General features: G+C 28.4%; 5 protein-coding genes across 11 annotated transcripts; 2 read left to right on the forward strand and 3 right to left on the reverse strand.

The window, feature by feature from the left end:
* The first annotated feature begins 121 nt into the window (after positions 1 to 121).
* On the forward strand, positions 122 to 3,436 carry Sec15 (exocyst complex component Sec15). The gene is made up of 6 exons (XM_074248553.1): positions 122 to 322; positions 764 to 929; positions 1,010 to 2,626; positions 2,709 to 2,850; positions 2,966 to 3,152; positions 3,231 to 3,436. The coding sequence occupies exons 1-6, from the start codon at positions 255 to 257 to the stop codon at positions 3,352 to 3,354; spliced, it is 2,304 nt and encodes a 767-aa protein (XP_074104654.1). The 5' UTR covers positions 122 to 254; the 3' UTR covers positions 3,355 to 3,436.
* A 5-nt stretch (positions 3,437 to 3,441) lies between these two features.
* Positions 3,442 to 6,697, reverse strand: Eif4b (eukaryotic translation initiation factor 4B). The gene is made up of 8 exons (XM_074248556.1): positions 6,579 to 6,697; positions 6,225 to 6,341; positions 5,263 to 6,105; positions 4,898 to 5,159; positions 4,625 to 4,782; positions 4,436 to 4,538; positions 4,289 to 4,358; positions 3,442 to 4,205 (listed from the first exon to the last, which is right to left on the reverse strand). Exons 1-8 carry the CDS (start codon positions 6,586 to 6,588, stop codon positions 4,137 to 4,139), a joined length of 1,632 nt encoding a protein of 543 aa, XP_074104657.1. The 5' UTR covers positions 6,589 to 6,697; the 3' UTR covers positions 3,442 to 4,136.
* Positions 6,698 to 9,958: 3,261 nt separating this feature from the next.
* Positions 9,959 to 16,242, forward strand: LOC141531064 (coronin-2B-like). 2 transcript variants are annotated; one of them, XM_074248554.1, is made up of 10 exons: positions 9,959 to 10,098; positions 10,270 to 10,509; positions 10,937 to 11,134; positions 11,866 to 11,982; positions 12,080 to 12,394; positions 12,472 to 12,696; positions 12,813 to 13,022; positions 13,109 to 13,450; positions 13,922 to 13,990; positions 14,346 to 16,242. In XM_074248554.1, the coding sequence occupies exons 2-10, from the start codon at positions 10,492 to 10,494 to the stop codon at positions 14,526 to 14,528; spliced, it is 1,677 nt and encodes a 558-aa protein (XP_074104655.1). In that variant the 5' UTR covers positions 9,959 to 10,098; positions 10,270 to 10,491; the 3' UTR covers positions 14,529 to 16,242. The 2 variants fall into 2 exon arrangements, with proteins under 2 accessions (XP_074104655.1, XP_074104656.1); XM_074248555.1 differs by lacking the exon at positions 13,922 to 13,990.
* A 1,046-nt stretch (positions 16,243 to 17,288) lies between these two features.
* Positions 17,289 to 20,193, reverse strand: Bou (glycosylphosphatidylinositol anchored membrane protein boudin). 2 transcript variants are annotated; one of them, XM_074248559.1, is made up of 4 exons: positions 19,473 to 20,193; positions 19,031 to 19,186; positions 18,492 to 18,638; positions 17,289 to 17,643 (listed from the first exon to the last, which is right to left on the reverse strand). In XM_074248559.1, the coding sequence occupies exons 1-4, from the start codon at positions 19,540 to 19,542 to the stop codon at positions 17,435 to 17,437; spliced, it is 582 nt and encodes a 193-aa protein (XP_074104660.1). In that variant the 5' UTR covers positions 19,543 to 20,193; the 3' UTR covers positions 17,289 to 17,434. The 2 variants fall into 2 exon arrangements, with proteins under 2 accessions (XP_074104660.1, XP_074104661.1); XM_074248560.1 differs by lacking the exon at positions 18,492 to 18,638 and having other exon boundaries at positions 19,473 to 20,157.
* Positions 20,194 to 21,107: 914 nt separating this feature from the next.
* LOC141530874 (cytosolic carboxypeptidase-like protein 5) lies at positions 21,108 to 26,470 on the reverse strand. 5 transcript variants are annotated; one of them, XM_074248249.1, is made up of 10 exons: positions 26,212 to 26,465; positions 25,750 to 25,892; positions 25,370 to 25,662; positions 24,662 to 25,272; positions 24,388 to 24,569; positions 24,018 to 24,318; positions 23,740 to 23,947; positions 23,503 to 23,664; positions 21,775 to 21,997; positions 21,537 to 21,704 (listed from the first exon to the last, which is right to left on the reverse strand). In XM_074248249.1, exons 2-10 carry the CDS (start codon positions 25,862 to 25,864, stop codon positions 21,685 to 21,687), a joined length of 2,115 nt encoding a protein of 704 aa, XP_074104350.1. In that variant the 5' UTR covers positions 25,865 to 25,892; positions 26,212 to 26,465; the 3' UTR covers positions 21,537 to 21,684. The 5 variants fall into 5 exon arrangements, 3 of the variants coding, with proteins under 3 accessions (XP_074104349.1, XP_074104347.1, XP_074104350.1); XR_012479813.1 differs by lacking the exon at positions 21,537 to 21,704 and adding an exon at positions 22,120 to 22,232 and having other exon boundaries at positions 21,858 to 21,997; positions 26,212 to 26,470; XR_012479812.1 differs by lacking the exon at positions 21,537 to 21,704 and adding an exon at positions 22,120 to 22,272 and having other exon boundaries at positions 21,858 to 21,997; positions 26,212 to 26,470.
* Positions 26,471 to 26,632: the final 162 nt, after the last annotated feature.

A 26,632-nucleotide genomic window follows, 5' to 3' on the forward strand; every position in this document is an offset into this window, starting at 1 on the left:
ACTGGCGGGAATTTGTATAACCTTAAAAAAACAGGCCAAGATGTCACTAATGTCACTAGTGTTGGTTAATTTTCAACAGAAAAGATTTATTTATTGTAAACAAGCCTTGAAAATTAGAGGGTGTTATTTATTTATCTCATAAATGCCAAACAAGAAGCAAGTGATTCTCCATATATGTCATAAGAAAAAAGGGAATTGTACAAATATTTGTATTTGATATTTTATTTTTCATATATTCAACCTAGTGTATTAAAATGCAAAATCATGACATTTTAATTCAAGAAATAGAGGGTATTGATGATTATTTAGGTCCAACATTTAGGTATGTATTTTTTGTTTTTATTTTTTTTTTTTTTTTTTAAATAAAAAAACCAAGTTAATAAAAATCTTGCTGATGATTTTTGTTTGTAAAATACGCGGGGGTATATTTCACTCTTGTACGCATGTTTATTGCAATTGCGCAATATAAGGGTTGAAAATAAGGGTAAATGTAGATGAGGTAAATGAAGCCGGGTTGTTAATACTTTCTTAAAAGCAATATAATTATTATGTCTCAAGTATCTCAGAGACCCAATGTTTTGTCAACGTCAGCTCCTAAATATGAGCATTTGTTATTTGAAATAGAATCAACTGATACTAGTAGCGTAGGTTTAGTAATAAGGTATCAACAATTTAGTTTTTAAATGATATATATTTTCAAAAAATTCAATCGTTCTATTTTTATTAATTAATTAATTTATTTATTTATTTTTTGATATTTCAGAGCTATTTATGATGGGCACGAGCATCAGAAGTTTATGGAAAAGTTGGACGAAAGAATCAAGAGTCATGACAAAGAAATAGAACGAATGTGCAATCATCATTATCAAGGATTTATTGATTCTATTCGCGAACTATTACAAGTTAGATCTCTTGCACAACAGTTGAATGTTAGTTGATGCTATTTTTAATTTTTTTTATCTGTACAGAAATTCTGAATGATATTTTAATAAAAATTTTTTATTTATAGACTGAAATATTGGATCTAGACACAAGAATAAGTGCTTCAACAACGCAAGTAATTGAAAAGGGAGAAGAGTTGGTTAAAGCTAGAAAAGTAGAAAGTAATATCGCAGCAGCGATTGATAGTTTGACAACATGTTTACCTGTTCTTGCTGCCTATGCAAAACTTCAACGGCAATTAAAAGACAAAAGATATTATCCAGCGTTAAAAACACTCGAGCATTTAGAATCCTTTGATTTACCTAAAGTTAAAAATTATCGGTTTTCATCACAGATTACTGAACAAATTCCTTTGCTAAGAGAAAATATCAAAGATGCTTCCATGTCTGATTTACGATTTTTTTTGGAAAATATACGAAAATATTCACCGAAAATCGGTGAAGTAGCAATGAGACATAGCGCTGAGCAGCTTGTCAATGAGTCAGAAATAATTGGAAAAAAAAAGAAAAAGATTCAGCAAAGTTCAACCCCTATAAATGAAGGCGAAGATGAATTAAGTGCACAAGACCTAATGGACTTTAGTCCAGTTTATCGTTGTATGCATATTTATACAGTATTACGTGAAGGTGATACATTTAAGAGTTACTATCAACAGCAGAGGCATCAACAAGCACGACTAGTATTGCAGCCACCGATTAATATGCACGAGAATATTATTGGATATCAAACTTACTTACATGGAATCATAGGATTTTTCGTTGTTGAAGATCACATTTTGAATACAGGAAATGGATTGACAACCCGACTGTACTTGGAAGAATTGTGGGCAATGGCATTATCTAAAATTGTAAATGCTTTACGAACCCATTCAGCTTACTGTACTGATGCAACGCTTATTTTAAAAATAAAAAATCTCATTATGCTATTTAACACAACCCTGAGAAATTATGGATATCCTGTTGGTCAACTCTGGGATCTATTACAAGAAATCAGAGTTCACTACAACGAAGTATTAATGCAGCATTGGGTACAATTATTTAGAGATATTTTAGATGAAGATAATTTTCTTCCAATTCAAGTATCGTCACAAGAAGAATATAATCAAATATTGGAATCATTTCCTTATCACGATCCAGAACTAGAAAAAGCGAGATTTCCTAAAAAATTTCCTTTTTCTATGATGGTACCTAAAGTTTATCATCAAGTTAAAGAGTTTATTTATGCTTGTTTAAAATTTTCTGAAGATTTAAATTTAACCCAGACTGAAATTGACGAAATGATAACTAAGTCAACAAATCTTTTGTTGACACGAACTTTCAGCGGGTGTTTATCTTCATTGTTTCGTAAACCGTCTTTAGCACTTCTTCAAGTAGTACAAATTATTATAAATACAGGATATCTAGAGTCTTCCACAAAATACCTTGAAGAATTTGTTTCTAATATCACGGGAACACCTCATGATGGACAGCTGAGCTGTGGTGGAGTCAAGTCGGCTATGTTTCGAGTGGCCAGAGATGACGCCGAGAAACAAATTTGTGACAAACTCGAAAGAAAACTTGATGAATTTTTAGAGCTGGAAAATTATGATTGGATTTTAGCGGAGCCTCAAGGACATGCTTCAGGATTCATTACTGATCTCATTGCATTTTTACAAAGCACTTTTACGTGTTTTACAAACTTGCCAGTGAGTTTATCATAAACTATCTCTTTTTTTTTATTTTTTCATTTGCAGTAATTTTAATAATTTTTAACATTATTTTTTTTAGGCTGAAGTTGCACAAGTAGCATGCAAATCAGCATGTCGTCATATAGCTGAGGCTATTTTAAATATTTTAATCAGCGAAGATGTTAAACAAATATCCATGGGAGCTCTTCAACAAGTAAACTTGGATACAATTCAATGCGAACGTAATTATTAAATTCAAACAATAAATTGAAAAATAAGATTCTTATTATGATAATAATAATAAAAATAAGAATAAATTAAATGAAAAGAAAACAAACTTTTGGTTATTTATTCCAGAATTTGCTGCATCAGAGCCAGTTTTAGGCTTACCAGAAGGTATATTGCTACAATACTTTGCACAACTGCGACAACTATTGGATCTGTTCATGACATGGGACTGGCCTACATACTTTCATGACTATGGCCATGAATCGAGTAAATATCATTTAGTGACACCCAACATGGCAATTTTATTATTAGAAAAGTATGTTCTTATTTCTATTTTTTTTTTTAATTTAATAAAAAATGTACGCTTATTAATAATTTTTTTTCTTTTATTCAGATTGCGTGAGTCAGATAAAAAAAATGTATTTTCTGTACTAAAAAAGAGCGAAAGAGATAAGAAAAAATTGATGGAAACAGTTTTGAAGCAATTACGTCAATTAGCTCAAACAACTTCACAGTAATAAATATATTATTTAATAATTTAAATTATTTATGTTAAGCAACGAATTTGTAGATATTATAAACTATATTTTGATGATACTATTAAGTGGTTGATCTAATTATTTTATTTATTTATTCTTGTTTTTATAAAATCATTTTGTTTTGTTTTTTCATTATTTTTATACAAATTATCAACAAAAATTCGAGTATATTTCGTCTTTAAAACTAAAAATTTTAGTTATTGAATATTTTTATATCAAGCCCCTTGGCCTTATGTAAAGTAATAAAAATTATTATTTTTATTACTATTTTCGCGTCTTGAAGATTTTAATTTATGTGATTGTTTAAAATTGGTTATTATATTACATTTACATCAGATATATTGTACAATACATTTAAAGAAACTATTCATTAGATGAAAATTCAAGTTTCCCCAAAATTAGGCTTTTAAGCTATTAGCGTTATTTGTATTTTTGTTTTTTTTTTATATTTAATAATTTTTTGTATTTTTTATTATTTTATTATAAATTATTACCAATAATCGACGATCACTCTATATGAATAAATTGATGAATAGGTACACAATAATAATATTAATAATAATCATCAATAACATAAGTTGTAAAATAAACGAAAATATAAAATGTAAAGTGAAATTAATCAAAGAAAAAAAAAACGAAAAATAGTTCATATGTTTAGTCGTGAACCGTACGCTGTTATATGTTAATCGATCAATGCAGATAAAACAAATTATAGATCATGATCATTGTGGCACAATTTTAATTAATCATGAATGAGCAAACTAATTATCGATATTATCAGTGTCCACATCTTCTGGTAGCATGGAATATTTATTGGAAGCCACAAAGTTCTAAAATCATACAAAAAATTGTTAAATGTTAGATCAATATATTTTTATCGAATATTAGAAAATAATGGTTCCATATGACTTACGGGAGTTTCTTCATCAGTGGCTTTCGGCATTGGTGGAATATTATCTTCTCGATCTTTGGATCTACGTTCTCTGAATAGTTAACAACAATAATTAGATGAGTTAGTATTTGCAATGAATGGAGATAAATATTCAAAAATAAATTTTACCTCTCGGGATGACGACGAGAGTCATTGGATTTACCGTCACCACGATAATTACCAGATCGTGAATTGTGACTTTTTGAATCTCCTTGAGAGTCACCGCGATGTTCTAAATAAAAGTAAAAAAAATGAATATTAAATTAAATAGATGTTATAATTAAAAGATTATTAAAATAATAAAACAAAAAAAAGTACCGTAACGAACAGAAGTATTTCCCCGAGGAGGATCCTGACGTCTGTCCACTGGCCTTCCTCTGTTAGAATCTTGGTCTGAGCGCCACGCGGATCGTGGCTTTTCTTTTTCACGATCACCACGGCCTTCTCCGTTGCGCTTTGGCCAGGCTTTGTTTTCTCTGCGTTTGAATAACAATTGCGTCATAATTATGTTTTTGAAAACAATTGATAAAGTTACATCAGCAAAAGAAAAAAAAGCAATAGTAGAACAAAAAAAAAAACAATAATGTTTACCCATCATCAGACTTGTTGGCTTTCTCAGATGAAGCCTTAGCAAGACGTGCTTCAATCTCACGTTCTCGGGCAGTAGTATCAACGGGTTTAGCAGCACCAAAAATATTAGTTGATGGTACTGGTACTGGAGCCGGAGTTGCTTCTGCTTCTGCTTGTTTAACTTCTTCCTCTTCTACCTTTGGTTCTGCTGCAGTAACCGGTTCTATCGGTTTAGTACGTGGCTGCAAGTTCAATTTTGGCCTTGTCCGTGGTTCAGCGGATGCTAAATAAATAAATAAAATAAAAATTCAACACGTCAGTTATAATTATTTTAATTATATCTAGTAAGAAATAATAAAAAGGCAATATTTGTAAATAAAACTCACGAGGATTATCAGCAACTGGTCGAGCAGATGGTTCAGAACGCCAAGTACTAGAACTAGATTCATCATCTCTGAACCCACCACGACGGCCATCATCATCTCGATACCCACGACGACCTTCTCCTCCTTCCCTGAATCCACGTTTGTCATCATCGCGGTACCCACGTTTGTCACCAAAAGATGAACTGCCACCACGTTCCTCATCTCTGAATCCACCTCCACGTTTATCATCATCACCACCACCACGGAAACCACGTCTCTCGCTGAAAGCTGGAGCACTGCGCTCGCCCTCCCGCCAACCACCGGGTTTATTATCAATTTCACGATCCTCTCCACGTCGTTCGCGAGCATCAAATCCACGACTTCGGAAACGATCATCTCCACCAGATGGTTCTTCTCGGGGCTTGCTACGCCAATCTCCCGAGGTTCGTTCCGGATCGTCGTATCCATCACGCCGATTATCACGACCCATTCCCATGCGTCCGCCACCACGACGATCATCGTTGCTGCTATTAGATACCTCAATTCTTACACGTCTTGTTTTTATCATCGTATTGCTCATAGAAAGAGCATCAATAAGACTTTGACGATCTGCGAATTCAACATAACCATACCCTCGTAGCTTGGTTGAATCTTTGGGAAGACGCATATTAGATACCTCCATGCCTTCAAAGAAATCAGCTAGATCTGATTCGACTACATCGTAAGGCAAATTTGAAATATAAGCAACGTAAGGTGGATTCGTCGGGATATTCTCTTCATCAACTCCTGGTGCACGAGCTGCTCGAGGAGCCGTTGGTAAAACAACCGGCTCTTTATTGCTTCTTGACATGTACGATCCAAGATCTATAATTGGAGTAAAATTAATATTTTTAGTTATTTTTAACGATAAAGTGACAATCAAAAGTTCTTAGAAATAATTTAATAAAAATAAAATAATCAATATTAAATAATTAAATATTTACCATGTTCGTCTTCAACATCGTCAGCCCAGTTGGTTGACTTGATTGGGACTGTCGGGACTCCTCCCAAAAACTCCGTCAATGCAAGAGTCTGTCCCTTGGTTTTTTTATTTTTCTTACCTACAAATGAATATGTATACACTTACAATCACCATAATTACAGGAAAAATATTTATTTAATGATAAAACAGTCAATAAAAATGAGGCGTACAAAACGCATGTTAACTTCTATCAATATATTTGGTTATGTATTACACTAAATAAAGAAGTATAATTGTAGTATTTATGAATAATAACTGAATAAAACTATCGTTATTACGTGGATAAATAAATAATTTTGACATATTTATAACTTACGTGAAGACATAATTATTTTTTATAGGTGCAAAGTAAGCACGAATAGTAAGCACGAATAAATTCTCGATCTGTAAGGCATGAAATGCACGACAATAAAATTCGGTACATGAAATATAATGATTTCAAAAATAAAACTTCCTATATTCTGTTATATTTGCAGTTAAATATTTTTCGTTTTGAAGTTGGCAATAGTTCTTAATGTTACTATTTGAAACGTGTAATCAATCCTAACATTTGATTGGTTATCAGCTACTGTTGAAATGTTAAAATTAAAACAACTCTAATTGCGAGCTTATGTACAAATATTAATTATGAAAAAAATTATAATTTATAAATTTATAATATTGTAGATAATTGTAGATGTATAGCATCTAAAATCACTTATTATTACACAGAATAAAAATTATTATATATTTACGCACATTTAAGCACCGGTAAAGTAGAATGTACAGTTAACAACGCAAAATCTACACAGTTGATTGTCGCAAAAAAAAATTTGTTTATTATCTGTAATCAATAATTTTACAATAAATAATTCAGATTAATTCATGAGAGTATTGTGTCTTTAAAAAAAAAGCAACGAGTGACAATAATAAAAGTGGAGGTGTACTCCTTCCTATCAGCGATAACAATAACAATAACTAAACGTAAACAACAAACTATCAAGCTTTTTTTGTTTACATGGGTCACAGTGTAAGAGACCGTGAAATGATTAAGGTAAAAGAGGAATTTCAATCAAAATTAAGTAAAGAAGCCAACAATGATCAACACAACTTGTTGAGCAACATGGTCGACGCCAGGGCTTGCTATAAACCCAGTGAAAGAGTAAGGAAATAAGATTACTTTCATCGTGTTTTGTATTATAATTTTTTTCTGTCATTATCATTTTATTATCAGTACATTCATGATATAAAATTGCTTTTTTCTTTACACAGGATGAGATACAGCTTGGTTTGCTATGACTTTGCTTTTGATTTATCTGATAGTCTAAATTTTTATTATAGAGCCGGCACTTTATTATTCATCATCATTTCATGCTTGATATTTGACATTTAGCTGTAAGATATATAGTTCAAATGACACTGAAGTTGACAGACAAAAAATATTCTTAGAACTTTATGGCAATTCAATTATTATAAAAAAAAATTTAATTAAAACATTTCACATGTAAAAATTAAAAAAAAATTACAAGTGAAAATTTTTAGAAACATTTTTTTATTGTAACTGATTTGTTATAAAAATTTTTAAAATTGACAGCTAACGGTTAACTAGTATGTTTTTTTTTTTTTTTTTGATGAGAATTAATTTAGCAGATATTTATTAATTTTTAGAATTTTTTAATAAATAAATTATGGCAAAAATAAATGAGAAAAAAAATTGACATTTAGAAATTTTAAAAAATTATGAATGCAATTTTTTAAAAATAGTTTTTCAGAAAAGATTTATTTGTTAAATAAAATTCAAAAATTATCAAGTGGCTGATAACTTTAATGTAATTTTTTTTTCTTCTTCCCCTAGTGTAAAAGAGCACAATTAATATTTTGACGTTTGGGACTTTCTGGTATCTACTGGAATAATGTATAAAATATTTCAGAGTTTTTATTCCAGTCTTGTAAATTTGTATTTTTTAATTGTTATTGAAAAAACGACTTTTCATCTAAAAACGTTGCTTTCAATTTAAATGTAGTGAATTGAAATTGCAATGTATAAAAAAGCAAGTTCAGAGTAAATTAATTAGTATAAATTAGGTAATGGACCGTAATTAGTTAGACGGACAGCGTGTCCGTCGGTAATAATTGCAATGAAGTTCATACATCTAAACGATATAACAAATATCGTAATACACGATATATAATATACTCCGTAATATAATCATCATGATGATAATTATAATTATTTATTATTTATATCTGTTTGAAATCATATTGAAACTATTGATAATCACTCCAGATATAATAAATTGCTGTATTATCTTTATTAAAGTTCATAAATTTATTTTTATTCTATTAATTGCGGAAGAAAACTTTTTTTTTTCACTAATAATTTATCTTTTACAAATAAAGCCAACAATGAAATCTTAATTTGAATCTCATAACGCTTACTGAGATATAAAAAAGTAATTAAGAATATTATTTTTATATAACTGGTATATACTTTAAATAATTAAAATATTCCATTAAATGATTACGAAGTTAATAATATAACAATTTATCATATTAAACAATGAGTATATTGTATATAATATAAAACTAATTAATTAACTAGTGCTCGATTGTTTAATTAAATTTAAGTTAATTGAAATTCACCTGTGCAATACGATCCTTATTGACTTTTGAAATGACCTCGCTAAAAATACTTCTCCCTCTTTAATTGTCACCTTTCTCCTCCTTGTTAGAAGATTTTCCCGGCGTTATTTTCCTGGGCTCGTGGTTCATTTTACGATGAGTTAATCAACCAACATATCAAATAATCAACACACGATAAAAAAGCTATTAAACTCTTGAGAGTGATCGATGATCATGCATACTTACTTACTGAATAGCTCATCACTATTTATTAATTTTTATAATTCATAAGAAAAAATTAAAAAAAAAAAAAAAAAAAAACTAGTAAATAAATTTGCTTTCATAATAAAAAATAAAATTTTCTAAATTGACTAGTTAAGTATTTAACTTAAACAATGTAACAGCAATAAAGCGAAAGCTTATGTACGCTTTCAATTTTCTTGTTTTCTTTGAAAATATGTAATATCTAATAAATCAGCAGAGACACACGTTTTCCATTGGTTAATTTCATTTCATAGCTTTTTATTTATCTATTATTTACTAATTTTTTTTTTCTAAATTTTCTCTTTCTCTTCTTCATTCTTCTAAACAAGTTTGTAAAGTAAACGATGACATTTTCTCTTAGTGAAATCGATACGACAAATGTTTATTTTTATTTGTTTGCTCATTTATTTATCGATTTCAGACGTTAAATCTGCTTTATAAATTTATTACCATAGTAAATCTATGAATAATCTCTTTCTGTCTAATTAATAGTTCTGTAATTAATTGATAAATTTAATTGCAACTTTAAGTGAATAATTAATAAATTATTTTATTAAATTTCAATAAAAAATAAAAAAGAGCGTATTGAAAATATTGATAAAAATTTAATATTTAATTATCCGGAAATGTAATAAAAGCTTTTCTTTTTTTAAACATTTACGTTTGAATGTACGTGTTATATGTACCGAGGCTAAATATTCTATTATATACTCACGTGTATTATTGATATCAATGTGCATATAATAGTATGATATTTAGTTAGTGCAGTTAATGTATAAAGTACAAAGCAAAACTAGCTATTACGAGTATATGATAGTACATAGCATAAGCAGTAGAGTATGTACGATAATGCATGAAGAAGGGAGTCTACAACCGCTGACGTTCCGTTCCCTGGTAATGTTCAGTAACAGCCGACCGCTTGCTTGATGTACATCTTCATCAGAGGAGTTGTTCACAAGCCTTGAATTATAGTGCGTTTTAGTTCACATTCCATCATATTAATCCATAATTCATCAAGTTCCTCATTTTATTAGTATTCATTCTATCATTTCACATTAATTATTTATTTATTTTTATTATTTATTGTTTGATTATTTTTATGATTTTGTAGTTAGTGTTTTTTTTTTCTTACTTAATTTCAGTAAAGAGGTCAAGTGTCTACCCTTAGAGTACAATTAAAAAACTAAACAGAAAATCTACAGAAAATTTTGTCTGCTGTGTACTAGTTGGTCTGTTCTGTACTTCTACTTTGTACAAATTTTATTTTGCATGGGCATTGAGCTTGAATATTGGAAAGCCCACTGTATGAATTGTCGAATACACATGAACGTTGAGCACTTTGAATTTTATTAAGATTTATCAATATGACTAATGATAAACAGGTAAGAAATTTTTGTTTCAATTTTTATTTTTTTTATTTATTTATTTTTAATTATTTTTATTTTTACTGTAGGTAGTAAATATATTTATAATCCATATTAAAAATAAGTTAAATTAAAAGTTTTTCCTTTGCTTATTTCTAATCAATAAAGCCGAGTAACTATGGTGCATAAACATTTAAGTATTAATATTTCTGTAACGGAAAAAAAAATCTTTGGAGAAAAGAAAACAGAAATTATAGCGTGACTTGAAATTTTTTTGATTCAGCAAATTCACTTACGAAAGTTTCGCTTGGTAGAATCCAATAATCGAAACGTTGATACGTTCATGTGACAACAGAAAACTAAAAAAGAATATTAATTAGAGATGTAGACTTTTTAAAAATAGACAAAATGAATAATAATGGTAATTAATTACTTTTTTCTACAGTCATGGTTCCGCGGAGTACGGAGTAGCAAATTCCGACATGTGTATGGCCTACCGGCGAAGCGGGATAAATGCTACGACAATATAAAAATCACTAAAAATGCTCATGACTCACAATTTTGTGCAGTCAATCCAAAATTCCTGGCTATTGTCACAGAAGTAGCTGGTGGTGGTGCATTTCTTGTAATTCCTCTTGACAATGTGAGTATTAATGAGAAAAAAAAAAATTAATTTAAACAACTTGACCGTTATTTTTAAGCCTTAAATCCTTGTAAAAATATATACACGTTTTTATATTAAGCGGAAGTGCCGAAACGCTCTTTTGCGTTCGAAAATAAATTCTAGTTTTAAATGAGATGAGAATGTGAGTAAAAGAGATGAAATGATATATAACACGTTGGCTGTTGAAACTCATGCATTGAATTATTTAAGTAGCATTAGTATACGTACATGAATCATTTATATACAAACGTTCATGACCTTGTATATAGCACCATGTACACATATGTAATAGATGGTAAATGGTGGTAATATAAATATGTGTGGAAAAGCGTTAATGGTTACGAGTTGAGTCGAGTAGAAGAAGAAAAGATGCGCTATGCTGTACAGTATTTGCCCAAAGACTAACTCTCGTACTTTCACTGGCTATTTCGCGATGCTAATCGGCTCTCTTAAATTTACTACGATCATTACAGTGTATTTTCTCTCTCTCTCTCTCTCTCCCTCTCTCGCTCGCTCGCTCTCTTTAGATGCTATTATATTTACAATTTTAATCTACTTTCATTCAGAGACATGATCATTGCGTGAAAAGACGAGTGTAACAACAAGATAATTAATTCACTTGACCCAACCGAAATTCTCTCTCAATTATTTATAATTCATACATTAAAATTTTTAATTTTTATCTAATTAATTATGATTAATGATTATAGACAGGACGATTGGATTTTAATGCAAATAGAGTAACTGGACATACAGGTCCTGTTTTGGATATTAAGTGGAATCCATTTAATGATAATGTCATCGCATCATGTTCCGATGATTGTACGGTAAGATATTTTTTTTTCAAATTTAATTATTATAATTTATATTTATTACTTTATTTTGTCGCATGACAGTACATTCGCTTATTTTTTTTTCTTTTAGGTCAAGCTATGGCATATACCTGACGGTGGTCTTTCAAGGAATCTCAATGAGTGGCTAGTTGAACTACAGGGTCACAAGCGTCGTGTGGCCTACATCGAATGGCATCCAGTCGCTGACAATATTCTATTTAGCGCCGGGTTCGATCACCTTGTCATTGTATGGGATATCAACCGCGGAGAAGCAATAAATATTATTGATCGCCATCCAGATGTTATTTACAGTATGTCCTTGAATAGGGATGGTAGTTTATTAGCTACTACTTGTAAAGACAAAAAGTTGCGAGTTTTTGAACCACGTTCCGGCATTGTTATTTCCGTACGTACATTGATTAATTAATTAATTAATTAATAGTAATGTATCGCTTTTGTGTTAATTCAAAAATTCTGTATTAGGAAGGAATATGTCATGCAGGAACAAAAGCAAGTAAAGTTGTATTTCTTGGCGGTTCTGGACGTCTTTTGACAACTGGATTCAGTAGACACTCTGATCGTCAGTACGCCGTTTGGAGTCAGCATGATTTGTCAAGTCCGCTTACATGTGAAACGATAGATTCATCAAGTGGAATCGTATTCCCATTTTGTGATAACGATACTAATATGGTTTATCTTGCTGGCAAGGTAAAAAGGAAAAAAAAAAAAAACAATGAAATAATAGACAAGAAAAATAATCTCATGATACTATTACGCTTATTGCATTAAAATAAAATAAATATTATATACTTTATTTACTTTAGGGAGACGGTAACATAAGATACTACGAAGTTGTAAATGAAGCCCCTTGGTTACATTACTTGAGTCAATTTATATCGGGTAATCCTCAGCGAGGACTGGGCGTAATGCCAAAGCGAGGTATTAACACATCCACGTGTGAAGTATTCAGGTTTTTTAAGTTACACGCTACTCGTGGTATGTGCGAACCGATTTCAATGATAGTACCGAGAAAAGTATGTATTAAAAGATCAATAGAGAGTTGAGACATTATTAGCTACTATATTGTGATATCTAATCTCTTTTAAATCTATTATATTAGAGCGATCAATTTCAAGAAGACCTGTACCCCGATACAGTTGGAACAACTCCCAGTTTGTCAGCAAAAGATTGGATCAGCGGAATGAACAGTCCACCTATTTTAATATCACTAAAAACTGGCGGAGGTATCACAACTCATAAACCGCGTGTTTATAAACCAGCTCAATTGACACCAGCGACAGATACTAACACGAAAAAAAAATTTGCATTTTTATCCACGGAAACAATACCTGACTACAGATCAATAGATCTTGATATTTCCGAGAAAAGTCAGAAAACATCAAGTAATCAGAGCACAAAAATTCATCAGCTGCAACAGAGATTTGGTCATGTGACTATTCAGGTGAGAAATTTAATTGTGCATTCGTTCGCATTGTTTTACTCTATGTATTATGCATTAGTTGTTTGTCTGTTGAACTGTAACATAGTTGGCTTCTCTTTACGATTGTAACTAAGCTTTTGTTTAAATTATTCAGCTATTATTAAAGTGAATTTATTTTTAAAACAGCTCAACACAATGAATGTGCGTATAAAATTTTTTTGTTTTTTAATATTATTACAATTTCTTTTAAAACAAAGCTCAAGTTGCTATCGATAAAGTTTATTGTATTTTATGCTGGTTTATTTATTTTTTTAAATATACAAACATCTTTATAGCATATACTTAAATTGAGTGAGTAATTAAAATAATATAAATTCTTTACTTGAATAGAATTTCTCAGATCCGTTTATTATCGAGAAATTTGAGTCTGTTTAAATGTTTGTTTATTTATTTATCGGAATGTGTATAATACTAACACTTTGCATGGTTCAGACACCGAGATGTAGCACCGAATTCTATGAGCTCGTTAGCAAGTTTGGAGCCTATACGAATTGTTACAAGGTAGGTTAATTGTCAAAGATTCTTTTTTTTATTTTCATTGTCATCTAAAAGTTGAATTAATTGATTCGATAACAATTAATTGTTGTAATTGTCATCTAACGACTTTAAATCATCGCTGGAGCATCATTGTGATTAACAACTTCATTATTAACAATCAGAGCATGGTAAAAAAAGATGAACCATTTTCATTTTATATAAGTTGTCAATTATAACGCTTTAATTTACTATCTGATTACTTATTAAAGCATGTACATATTAATTATATGTGAATGAAATGAAAGTTAACTTTAAATAGTACAATTATCATTGTTACGATGTTATTAATTGAAATCGATATAAATATGTTTCTGTACAGAACAATAATTCATCGGACAACAAAATTTCTGAGTCTGTCGATGTGCCGAATAATGAAGCTGAGCTCCGATTAGCTTATGTACGACAAATGGATGAATTGCGATTGGTAAAGCGACAATTAGCTAACAGTCAACTGCGTGTCAAAGAACTTGAAGAGCAGCTAAGAAAATTGCAGAATCACTGAAGCAATTTATTTTTATACTTATATATAAATAACTATTTATATAACGATTTATTGTTCGAAGACACAAAATTTATGTTTAATCGCTGCAGAGAGTGGAGAAAATAATGTTTATTTATCAACTGCTTGAAGCTACAATGAATTATAAAAAATTTATATATTAAGAGTTTCAGTACAAAGCTTCACATCATAAAGATAGCAAAAAACAATTAATGTCTTAAACAATACTGATAGAGTGAATAGAACTATTCTTCTTGGTTTTTGTCGCTTATACAAATAGAAGAAACAAAGTATTTCTTTGTGGTAAATTTATCTGCTATATTATATATTGTTTTTAGAGTGGTAATCTAAAAGGTTTCCAACCTTAGATTCTCTGTGATTCATTCCTTAATTTTTCTGTTTGTTCTCTTGTTTTATTGTATTAGTATTTTTTTCGTTTATATATAAATTGTAATTAATTATTGATGAATTTATATTCGTTATTTATTTATGCATATCATTGATTGAAATGGGTAATTTCAGTAAAAAAAAAAATTATTTTTTTTTTAATTTATATTTTTTATAAATTTAATTTTTTTTTTTTCCCCAACAATAAGTATTATAATTAATAAATATTATTTTATTTTTTGATAATAGTGATGTATTTTTTTTCTTAGACAATTATACTTGAAAATTAATGATTTATTTTTGGTTTAAAGCGATCAAAATCATTGAAGAAAAAAATGTTATCTTGATAATAATTGAAAACGAAGTATTTGCAATTACTTAACAAAAATTCATCCTAGTAATTTATTATTGTACTAATTTTGTATGATATCACAATATTTATATGTATTTTTTCATACCTCTTATAGTCTTATTATTATTTTTAAAAATTAACCCCAAGGTCCAATTTATTTTTAGTATTCATAGATTCTGAGAGTTATGAAAATAATCAAATTGCACAAAGTGGTTTCGCATTTGATGTAGTTATTTTAATTATGAATTTTTTTGATAAAAAATGAATTACGCTGTCATATTTAATACACATCTATAGCGTGCCTTGATAATAACTAAATATAAAAACTGCCGCCTTTTTACTGAAATAAAAATTTTATGTGTCTAAAATAAAATGTAATCATCGATTTATTCATTATAACGAAAAAAAAAAAATATGTACGTAGCTGCGATTAAAAACGATTTTTAAAAAGTTTTTAAAAAGTTATACTAAACACTTAGCGCACATAATTGCCAATTAAAATTTGTTATTAATGCTATTATATGTAAAGTTGCTTTTTTTATATCATGTCATATATAAATTATTATAAAAAAAAAAAAGTGCAATAGTCGATAGAAAAATATCATTTGGAAAAATCTTTTAAACTATAAACGTGGTAGAAAGTACTCATATATGAAATTAAATGAATTAAAATTACAATAAACAAACAATATATTTGTAAAACAGATACCTTAGGGATAAGATAGATTACAAAATGCCAAAGAAAATACATAAACTTAGAAATGATTTTAAATACTTTACAAATAATCGACATTTATACTAGAAAATTTTCTTACTTTTTAAGCTAGCGTGAAGCGCACTCAATGCATATTAGAAGTGTGCAATGATAATACATATTCATTCATTAACATACAAATGATAAACATTATATGGGTTATTGTCAAGCATTTTATAATTTGTAGCTTAATTGAATAAAAATGGATAATTTTTTAGAGATAATTATTATTATAAAATCAAATGGAGTCAAATTAATACCTTATTAACCTTTATTTATATTTTTAACATGTATTGAACGAATTTTAAATAATTTTTTAATAGTAATTCGTAAATAGTCGTTCCAAAAATCAACGCAAGAAGACTATCAGTCATTTCATTATTGCGATATCTAACTACATCATGGATCAATCCCAGGTGTACACAGACGACAGTCCAAGAAGTATGACTTCCGGTTGATTAATGACAGTCAAGCAAGGTCTTAATGAGGCCCATTAATATTTGGCCCCAGAAAATACCGCAACACAAATTTCAATGCGTAATATAATACAATGAGATAACTTCTTCTCAAACCACGAATCATGATCCATGATTCATATCTTAATAAATACTACTGCGCAATAATAAAAAATTTTTAACATTTTTTAGAGACTGACACAACTGACCCTTGAAGAAAATATTTCAGTCATAAACTGCTTTAATAATTATAATACTGATAATAATTTAATGTTGTAATTTAAAAAATATCAAAAACTATCGTACACCTGTTACTTTTCAAAGTAAGTATAGTTGTTTTCAAACGGAATTGAGTAAAATTGATAAAATTAATTTTATCAAATATTTTTCTTTGATTTTCTTTATAATCCTTGAAAAACTATTGTAAAATCTCAACAATCATACAATAAATTGTCGGTTTATAAAAAATAAATCAACACAATCATCACAGTAATAAATATTTATTGTACAATATTAAACACTTAATATTTATTCATAAAAAAGGACGTATAAATGTGATTCAATAACTTTTAGATTATTTACTAATAAATAATCTGAGCATTGGACGGAATCATTTCAAGTATTTTTATAGCCTATGACTTATTAGCTATGTTATTTTATTTTATTTTTAACGTAAACATCTAATTAGTTTATCATAACTTATTAATTACAATAGTAATTAATAAATTTTGTTCATTATTACGGATCTATCAATATACTAAGTATATGATTCCTATTCAATATTTATAAAAAGACGTTAGGCACAAATTTTCTTAAAAAAAGGAAAAAAAAACAAATTATAAAACTAAGACTATGTCTCAGATTATTTGGCTCACAGTGGACGGAACGTTTGCGAGATGTTAAAATTTTTATACAAAAAGATAATTAAATTAATATTATTTTTTACGAGTTAGACTCATTTTTATCTCCGAAAAAAGTAGATTATAGCTAAAGTTAAAGCAACGATTGTAATTACGTTTGGTAAATGTGTTGAAGCTGGATTACATCCATCAGTAGAGCATGTGTATACACAGGTGCGATACTTCAATGTATCACCAGGCTGACCAAGATCATAGCTGCACGTGTTTCCCAAATTAACTGACGAACACATACGCTTGGTTCCGACCCCACCTAATATTAACATGTAAATATATTATTTATCAAGAAATATTCTTCTATCCAGTAAATAAAATAAGCAAGCAAAGGAGTACAATCAATTAATAGAAATAAGCTGGAGAAAAAAATTATTCATTAAAAGCGATACTTTTTTCTTGTTGAAAATAAAAAAAAATTTTGTCATTGATGTAATCGAAAGTATTAGATTTCAATATCTCGTATGGCGTTAAAAATTTCACTTATTGATAGATAATCAATACTTAAAAAATTTTGAAATGTCTATTGTAACTAATAAAAACTGAATAGCCTTTATTTTTTGATAAATTCATGAACTATACTTAACTTTCAAATCTTTTATAATTCAAGTTCAATATTTAAATCGTTGAAGAGTTTATTTCATAAATAAAATACATTTAAATTTCAAATGTAATGTTACGTAATTATCAAAACATAAAATCAAGTACAAAATTAATTACATGAATTTTTTTGATTTTTAGACAAACAAGGTCAAGTAATTATAATAAAGTCAATGACTTTTGGTAATTAATTATGTTGATATCAAAATCACCACAAATAAAATATATCTTATTTATTTAATAACATTTTTTTAATTAATTAATTAATTTGCAAATACACAAATATCAGAAAGAGATAATAATACAATAATTAATAAAAAAAAAGATAATTAAATATAAAAAAAAAATTAATAAATAAACCGATAATGGATATCTTGCATTATATTTAAATAATTCTAACAAATTCTGAATAATTTTTTTCTTTTTAATATGAATGTGATTTCTGAGATTTTTATGTGTTAAATAATTATGAAAAATAAAAGATGTAAGTGTTAATGAATTAAGAACCTCCATATCGCCCAACGGTTGTGACACAATGCTGGGCATTATCAACAAAATCGCAGCTTTTAAGTGTCATTGCTTCCACCACTAAAGCATGATCACCACATTTCCAGTTTTCCTCCGTTGTACACTGATAGCATTTGATTCCCAGTACTCGATTAATTAAATTTAAAAAATAAATTCCATTATGTTAGTAATATGCTTAAGGATTAATTACGACAGCTAATTATTATTGTGATTATTAGTATTATTAATTGAATCTATGATTAAATTTAAAAATATCAATGTAATGTAAGAAGAAAAAACCTCCAAGTTCAGAAGAATAGATATTACAAAATTGAATTTGGCTTTTTATGATGGATAGAAAGGTGATTTGATGAAATGATAAATTAATGTGATATGATGACTCATTGATGGTATTAAGCAATTGAAGAAATAAAGTATCTGCACTTTCTTATTTTAACCAATTTTTGTCAGATACGGTTTTAATATGGTTAATTTTTTTTTTCTAATTATTGTTAATTGTTTTTATTTTGATAATTTACCCTCAAATCGTCCAACATGTTTCAGACAAAATTTAGCTCCATAAACATCACTACATGGTGTTGCTTTTAAATCAGTATCACTTGACAAATTTTCGCTACATTGAAAAGGACTTGAACTATTTGTACTAGTACATTGATAACATGAAATTCCATTAGCTAATAAAAACAAAAATAAAAGAAAAATAAAACAATAATAAACTTAAAAATAAATTAAAATAAAAGTTTTAAATTAAAAAATGAGGTTTATATATTTTTCGTTTTAAAAACTTTATAAATTACACAATTGTGCGTAAAAATTAAAGTTTTACAACAACATTGAGATTTAATTACCTGAAAATAATAATTAATAAAAACATTGATATATAGTATCGACCGCACCCAAGTGACGCTTCGATACAAATGACTTTTACCAGTTGAATTATATAATCAAACAATGGCTTACCTGGTACTATAAAAACAACTAACAGGCCGATAAATGCTATGGACCATTGGATAACGCCCCTGGTACCCATCTTCTCAATGAAATTTTCTTTCTTGTGCCTCAAAGTCCCTTGACATACAGTAGTGTTAGTAGGATGATAGAATTGACATGCAGGTAAACCTGCTTCAGGTCACAACACTCAGGTATACAATAAAAAATTAGTACTAAAATATAAATGCAGTTGATGCAGAACTCGTTTGAATTTTTCACTGTATAGTATATGCTGATCTACCGTTTATTTTACTATCTGATTATTCTACCTCTACCTGGCGTGGGCTCTTTCTCTGATACAACTTGAATTACTAAGCGTACCGTACGAGTTTTTACAAGCAACAAACCTGACTGGTAGTTGCTTTAATTTGCCTGGTGACGTCAAGGCATCGCCCTGTGGAGTAGAGGCCTTAATTTCTCCTACCATACTCTTTTCTTTCACAACTACTATTTTTCTTCCTCGTCTCCTTTACTCAGCTTTACTATTACATTATTTTTTTTTTTATTGTGTACATACCTATATCTATATATTTTTGAGCAGATGTATTTGACATGCACACACAATTTTTTTTTTCAATTAATGCTCCGTTATATTATTACTGGTAATCTTTTGTGATGTATGACTCAGTTACAAATAGATATCATTAACACACTTTTAATATTTTTTACTTTCTTCGTTTTTGAAAGATGAAACACAAATTAGGGTGATGTATGGCTTTTATTATTGTTTATATGAGTTGTAAAAGATCAGTACAGATTTTTTTTTATATATATATATATATATATATATATATATATATATATATATATATATATATATATATATATATATATATATATATATATATATATATTCATATAAATCATTTTTATTTATTAATTATTAAATATTATATATGATATCATAACACTGAAGTTGACATATTAAAAATTTTTTTGGAATTTTATGTCATTAAATTTAGCTGTCACTTCACAATTTTTTTAATTTTCTTTAACAAATAAATTACAGCAAAAAAAAAAATTATTGAAAAAATGGACTTGTTGAAATTTTAATAAATTAAAAATACTTTTTTTTTTTTTAAATAATTTTTTAGAACAAATGTTTTTGTTAAAGAAAATTAAAAAATTATCAAGTGACAGCCAACTTTGATGTCATAATTTCATAGCAATTAAATTATTAAAAAGTTTCACATATGAAAATTAATAAAAATTACAAATGGAAATTTTTCGAAGCATTTTTTATTGCAATTAATTTGTTAAAAAAATTTGTAAAATTGACTGCTGATCGCTAACTTCAGTATTAAATAATATCAATACTTGAGTGAATGAATGGTTTATATCTTGAGTAAATTTATAGTGCATTTCACACGTGTCGCCTTATAAAAATTAAAGTTTATATAAGTAATTATTATAACTTAATTAATATATAATTTTTAAAATAAAATAATATATTTTCAATGATGAATTTTGTTAATAACTTTGTCAGTAAACATATATCTAACACATAACAATAATAAGTAAAGAGTGGGCTTCCTGAGCTTTAGTTAACTAATTAATTAATTAATTAATTGATAAAAGAATATCAATAATAAATCACGGTTAAAATACGTATCACAGAATTAATTATCTTCTTTATTTTTTAATACTTGGAGATATGATTTTTAATGAAATTTTTAAGAAAAAAATTCTAAACTTATAAAATCTAAAAAGTTGAATCTAATATAAAAGCAATCTATAGAAATTATATAATTGTTTTAAAAAAATAATAAATAAATAATTATCATTATAAAATTTTCATAAACACACGCGAACGTCTAAAATTTATTTATAAGCTTAACGGAAGACGATTTGCGTGGTTTAACTTGTTCGGATTTTCTTAAACGCGAGAACTTTCCTTTCGTTCTTTTATCACGAGTAAAGCCGACTCTTTTTGATTTAGATGTTGAGTTCTCACTAGTTGATGATAATGATGACGGGACTGGCGGTGGCGATGACGTTGACTTGGACGATTCCCCCATTTCTGATCGGATTTTTAAAATTTTAAGTCGTTTTGTACCATTTCTGATTATTGATGTTTGCTCAGTAATTATTTCTTTATCAGTGGGATGCTTGATGATTTTTTGAAGATGACTTTTGTCCGCTAGAAGACGACGTCCGACTGATGGCTTAAGAGCGGCAGTCTTCACACCAAGGCGTGATGATCTGATTTTAGAAATCATCTGACCATTTTCGAGATTATTCATTATTCGACGTTGATTCTTCAGAGACTTACGATTTGTTGTTGGCAGTTGACGGGCACTTCGCTTTCCACTTTTGATTCGTTTTACTGTACTGCACAGAGATGATGTTCTCCGAACGATTTGTGATTTTACTGGACTAGCTGTGTCGTCTTTATCACTATTATTTGATACTTCTTCCAATGGCAAATTATTCACAGTTGTTATAACGTTCTCAATACACGTATCCTTCAGCGCATTTTCGTGAATTGATTGATGCTGTACAATAATAAATTATTAATCATTTTTGAACTCTTGTTCTATTCAAAGCCTTTTACACTTTTACCATTAATGTTTCATTATTTTTGGTAAAACAATAATATTCATGAAGAATGACTTACCGAATGATTTCTATGATCTATTTGCTACTTAATATTGAAATTAAAACATCATATAAATTGTATCAAGCATAACTGTACGTTTCATTAATAAGGATAATGACTTGGATATAAAGCTGGAGCGAATGATAAATTAACATTAAAACAATAATAAAACTAAAATAAAAAAGAAAAAAAAAAGTGAATAAATTTTGTGCCAAAAGACTTTGAATTTTATTAACACAGATATATATATATATATATATATATATATATATATATATATATATATATATATATATTTTTTCAGATATTTTTACATAAATATTTTTAAATAAATTTTTTATACGATAACGTGGGAAGTTTCTTTGATTTTAAAAGATACGCATTTTTTTTCTTTACACAAATCGGAGTAAAATAGGTAATATTGAGATAAATTATAGAAATTTATAGATAAATTAATCAGTCATTTTTTTGGTGGACATAAGATTTAAATAAATATTATGATTATTAAAATCATTATAGCTTATAAAAACTTAAATAGATCAGACCATCAGGGACTTTATTTATTTTTTTCGTTATTAATCATCTACTACTTATTCCATAAATTTATTCATCACATAACAGAATAATCTATTAATCACAACCCGAAACTATCTAATTATTTACAATAACAATTCATTTAATTTACCATGATGATTTCAATATTCATTTTCTAAAGCACATTTTTAGTGAATACTTTTATGGTGTAAACAATTATATATATAAAGTCGTCAGTGGATTCATTAATCTACCTACAAATATTTAAAAATTATACAAGTACTATTTCTATAAACATGTATTTTTATCGTTTTAAAAAAAAAAGTTAAAAAATTATTAAATTAATTAGTGCACAGTCATTCTACTTAGTTTTTCAGTAATGAAAAAAAAAAAAAAAAAATTTTGTCCTTAGATAGTATATTAGACACCGAGGGAAGTAAAGTAAGAAATGTCTCAGATCACATGTAATTGTTGGCCGAGGCGAAGCCGAGGTCAACAAACATGTGATCTGAGGCTTTCTTATTTACTTCCCGAGGAGTGTATGCTATTTTTTTGATCGACAAAGGCAGAAAGTGGCAATTTCGTTTAGCACAGCGGGCCGAAATTTGACGCTTTCTGCCCGTCGAGCAAAAAAAGTATTTTCATATTTTTAAAAAATAATATAAAAAAAATGTCACTCAAATTGGTTGAGTTATGCTAAAAAATTACAAATTTTCATTATTAATGTGAAATTAAATAAAAAAGAAAAAGCGTAGCAAAGTCAACATTAAAAAGTGTCAAGAATTATGATAATGATGATTATAGTGTTCAAGACAGACTACACTGTCTTATTTCAATATTGATGAGATTTTCTGAGTTTTCATTTACCTTCGATCGTGGTTTGTTGATAGCACTGGTAAGATTATTGACATAAGTTAACTTCAAATATGATTTTACTCCTCTTAACGATCGATATTGACTATTTGGCAAACGACTATTAGGATTGCTATTTGTTAGGTCCAATATCGACGGACCTAATGCTGCTCCAACCTAGATAATTAATTATTATTATTATTATTGTTAGAGATACATTTGAATTAAAAAAAATATTAAATAACTAAGTACCTCTTCAAACACAGTAGGTGTATATTTTGGAGGCATAAACATGTGTCCCGTTGATTTAAATGCTAGGTCACGTATTCTCGCAGGTATAGTATTGACTAATCGGCCAGAATTGTAATTACATTCTAATGTATAACTACGCACTAAGCCGGTCATTTTATAAACAGCAACTCTACCTGATCCTTCACGAGACATTCCGTCCCTTTTGTCACTGTTGAAACCAAAATTATAATACAGCAGTGCGTAATATATAATTTTTAAATAATTAATAAAATACCTACATAAGATACATATTTTTTTCCGTAAAATTACACGATGTAAAATGAAAGTTTGCATTATTAATTGACATTAATTTTGGCAATAACATACACATTATCGTGTCATCAGGATCATCAAAATAATTTCCGTACATAAATATACCCTTTTTAGAAGCATGGCCATGAAGATCAACGTATAAAAATAACCCAGAATCTTCTGAACTTCTTGGAGGATTACCGATAGTGCAAACATTTTTATAACTTGTTTCGTCAGCCCCTTCTGCTGTTGATATTTTATTTTGAGATTCAGTTAATTCTTCTTTACCTATGTTTAAATATTAACATTAATTCGTAAGTTCAATTATAATTAAGAAAAACAAAAATTAATACACACTTGGCTTTATCAGTTCGATATCTTTTTTTGAACTTTCACAATTGATGTCTGGTTGGTGAAGGCAATTATGTTTGTCTACTGTCATTACATTTACGATTTCCATTCCCTCTTTATCAAGTTCCGACGTCATATCATCAAACGAATCAATTTCCACTATTTCTTCACAAAAGTAGTGATAATATCTTATTGACGAAAAAGAAAAACAAACAAAATGAATAATTAAAATTTTTTAAGTACTAGTTATTATAAAATATAGAAAAATTAAAAGTAAAACCTTATGAGACTTCTGGCGGCATAAATAGTTGGATGATTTTTATATGAAGGCTTAAGATATACCCTGTTAAGATTAACACCACGTGTATCCATGCGATAGTGACCTCGCGCGACACCATCAGGATTAAGCATAGGTATTAATTTGAACACATAAATACGGCGTAACAATACAGCTATTGGATCTTCTAAATTGAGTAAAAAATTCAAAAATCCATTGAACACAAAGCTGGACGGGGTTTCACCTGGATGAACACGTGCACTAACAAAAACAATTCTTTTTCCTCGAAATTTAAATGACCTTTTTTCATGAGGTTCTGGGTATAAACCTTTGAGATTATCTTCTCTTTCCGTTGACATATTGTGATAAGAACTAATTGTCAGTACTTCAAGTCGGCGATCTTCTAATGATTTAATAGCACATTCTCGATGATAATAAATAGCATCGGTACTTGATGAATTTTGTTTAGATACTCGAGCATCAATTTTGTTTAAATAATGTTGAAGATCAGCGTATGTAAATGGATATGTAAACGCGACATACATGACGGCTTTAGGATTTTCTGGAGTGCGAATAATGAATGAGATTGTAAATTCACTGCCTTTTTGGTCCATCTAAAAAATCATTTATACAAATCAGTATTTTTATTTTTAAATTACAATTAAAAGGATTAAAATTTAGATTTTTAGATAATTGAAATAAATTACTTACCATATAAGTCGGTTTATCTCGTATTCTCTCCCAATGAGAATGACCCGGAATGACTTTAAAAACTGGACACATTCCTTGACTGAACATCTTTGATTGTCTATTAAGATTTATCACATTGAACTTAACGACAATACCTTGAGCAGGTGATTTGATACCAAAATAAAACCATGTGCGGTTATTATTCTGGAATTCTGTTCCATGACAATCATGTTTGGTCCAAACATTGAATTCGTATTCTGGTTGCTGATCTTCAGGCACTTTATTTGATTTATTAACAATTGCCTCACCAACATCTGGAACAAAAAAATCAATATTATCGTTATGGCATAAAGAGGTCAACAAACTAATACAAGGCATAATATTAATATCACAAAAATTACCTTGATCCACAATATCTTGTGCGTTAACTTGTTCAACCTTAGCTAGGTTTGCGGAATCAAAATTATTGTAAAAAATAAAATCAGCAACTGTAATACTGTCAGCCGTGGTTGCCATGGCCAATAGTTGCTTATGCCGTGTCTCTCTGCAAAAAATATCAATATCAATGTATTAATAAGACCAAAAAAATTGATTAAACAAATATACTTTGTCAACGCTCAAAGTCTGGTTGCAACATTTGTAATAATATATGTATAAAAAAAAATAATAACCAATGACACAAGTGTCGTAATAAATATTTGATATGTTTTACCATGTCGACATTAATTACTAGCACAATTGAAAAAAACAATTTAAAAAATCTAATTGGATATGTATTTATATATAATATTTTAATTGTGTTTACAGATAAAAATAAATCAGATAAATCGAAATGACCTCCAATTCGCCAAGACATAACAAACCTTTTTACTAAAAAACATTGCTGTTAAAGATTATTCTTAAATAGTAACAAAACATTTTTTTTTTTACATTTAAAAACTTTGATCTTGTGTTTATCCAAATCATTCTGTAGCAGGATTAATTTATTTTATTTTCTTTTTTTCTTTTTTCATTATCCATTATGTAGCACCATTCTTTTTATATATTCTTCAAAAACCACTGATAAAATTAGATAAACTTTTGATGTACCATGTATGTAGATAATAATGATAGTAACGTTGGTGTATAAGTAGTATAGAGTGAAAATATTGTGTCACTGCATTATGCAGTGTGTATGTATTAAATACAATTTAATGTCATAAAGAGAGATGAAATGATTTCATGTTACAGGGGCGGGGGGGAGGGAGATAATACCGGTTGTCGGGATTATATGGATAAATGATA

The sequence above is a fragment of the Cotesia typhae genome, unplaced genomic scaffold, assembly GCF_013202065.1.
Source record: "Cotesia typhae breed Kobodo isofemale line unplaced genomic scaffold, CoteBio_Ctyphae contig_5, whole genome shotgun sequence".
Lineage (NCBI taxonomy): Eukaryota > Metazoa > Arthropoda > Insecta > Hymenoptera > Braconidae > Cotesia > Cotesia typhae.

What these genes read in the sequence shown, in the direction of transcription:
- LOC141531064 (XM_074248554.1), top strand. An exon ending in TTGTAATTCCTCTTGACAAT is followed by an intron (nt 11,135 to 11,865) that starts GTGAGTATTAAT and finishes TAATGATTATAG; the next exon opens with ACAGGACGATTGGATTTTAA. An exon ending in GTTCCGGCATTGTTATTTCC is followed by an intron (nt 12,395 to 12,471) that starts GTACGTACATTG and finishes ATTCTGTATTAG; the next exon opens with GAAGGAATATGTCATGCAGG.
- Bou (XM_074248559.1), bottom strand. Translation starts at nt 19,542, where the DNA reads ATGGGTACCAGGGGCGTTATCCAATGGTCCATAGCATTTATCGGCCTG. An exon ending in AGTTGTTTTTATAGTACCAG is followed by an intron (nt 19,187 to 19,472) that starts GTAAGCCATTGT and finishes TGTTTTTATTAG; the next exon opens with CTAATGGAATTTCATGTTAT. An exon ending in ACATGTTGGACGATTTGAGG is followed by an intron (nt 18,639 to 19,030) that starts GTAAATTATCAA and finishes TAATTAATCGAG; the next exon opens with TACTGGGAATCAAATGCTAT.
- Sec15 (XM_074248553.1), top strand. Translation starts at nt 255, where the DNA reads ATGCAAAATCATGACATTTTAATTCAAGAAATAGAGGGTATTGATGAT. An exon ending in TATTTAGGTCCAACATTTAG is followed by an intron (nt 323 to 763) that starts GTATGTATTTTT and finishes TTGATATTTCAG; the next exon opens with AGCTATTTATGATGGGCACG. An exon ending in GCAATTTTATTATTAGAAAA is followed by an intron (nt 3,153 to 3,230) that starts GTATGTTCTTAT and finishes TCTTTTATTCAG; the next exon opens with ATTGCGTGAGTCAGATAAAA.
- Eif4b (XM_074248556.1), bottom strand. An exon ending in GCCAACAAGTCTGATGATGG is followed by an intron (nt 4,783 to 4,897) that starts GTAAACATTATT and finishes ATTCAAACGCAG; the next exon opens with AGAAAACAAAGCCTGGCCAA. An exon ending in AAATACTTCTGTTCGTTACG is followed by an intron (nt 4,539 to 4,624) that starts GTACTTTTTTTT and finishes ACTTTTATTTAG; the next exon opens with AACATCGCGGTGACTCTCAA.
- LOC141530874 (XM_074248248.1), bottom strand. Translation starts at nt 25,864, where the DNA reads ATGGCAACCACGGCTGACAGTATTACAGTTGCTGATTTTATTTTTTAC. An exon ending in GAAAAAAATATGTATCTTAT is followed by an intron (nt 23,948 to 24,017) that starts GTAGGTATTTTA and finishes TGGTTTCAACAG; the next exon opens with TGACAAAAGGGACGGAATGT. An exon ending in TCAACAAACCACGATCGAAG is followed by an intron (nt 21,998 to 23,502) that starts GTAAATGAAAAC and finishes ATTATTGTACAG; the next exon opens with CATCAATCAATTCACGAAAA.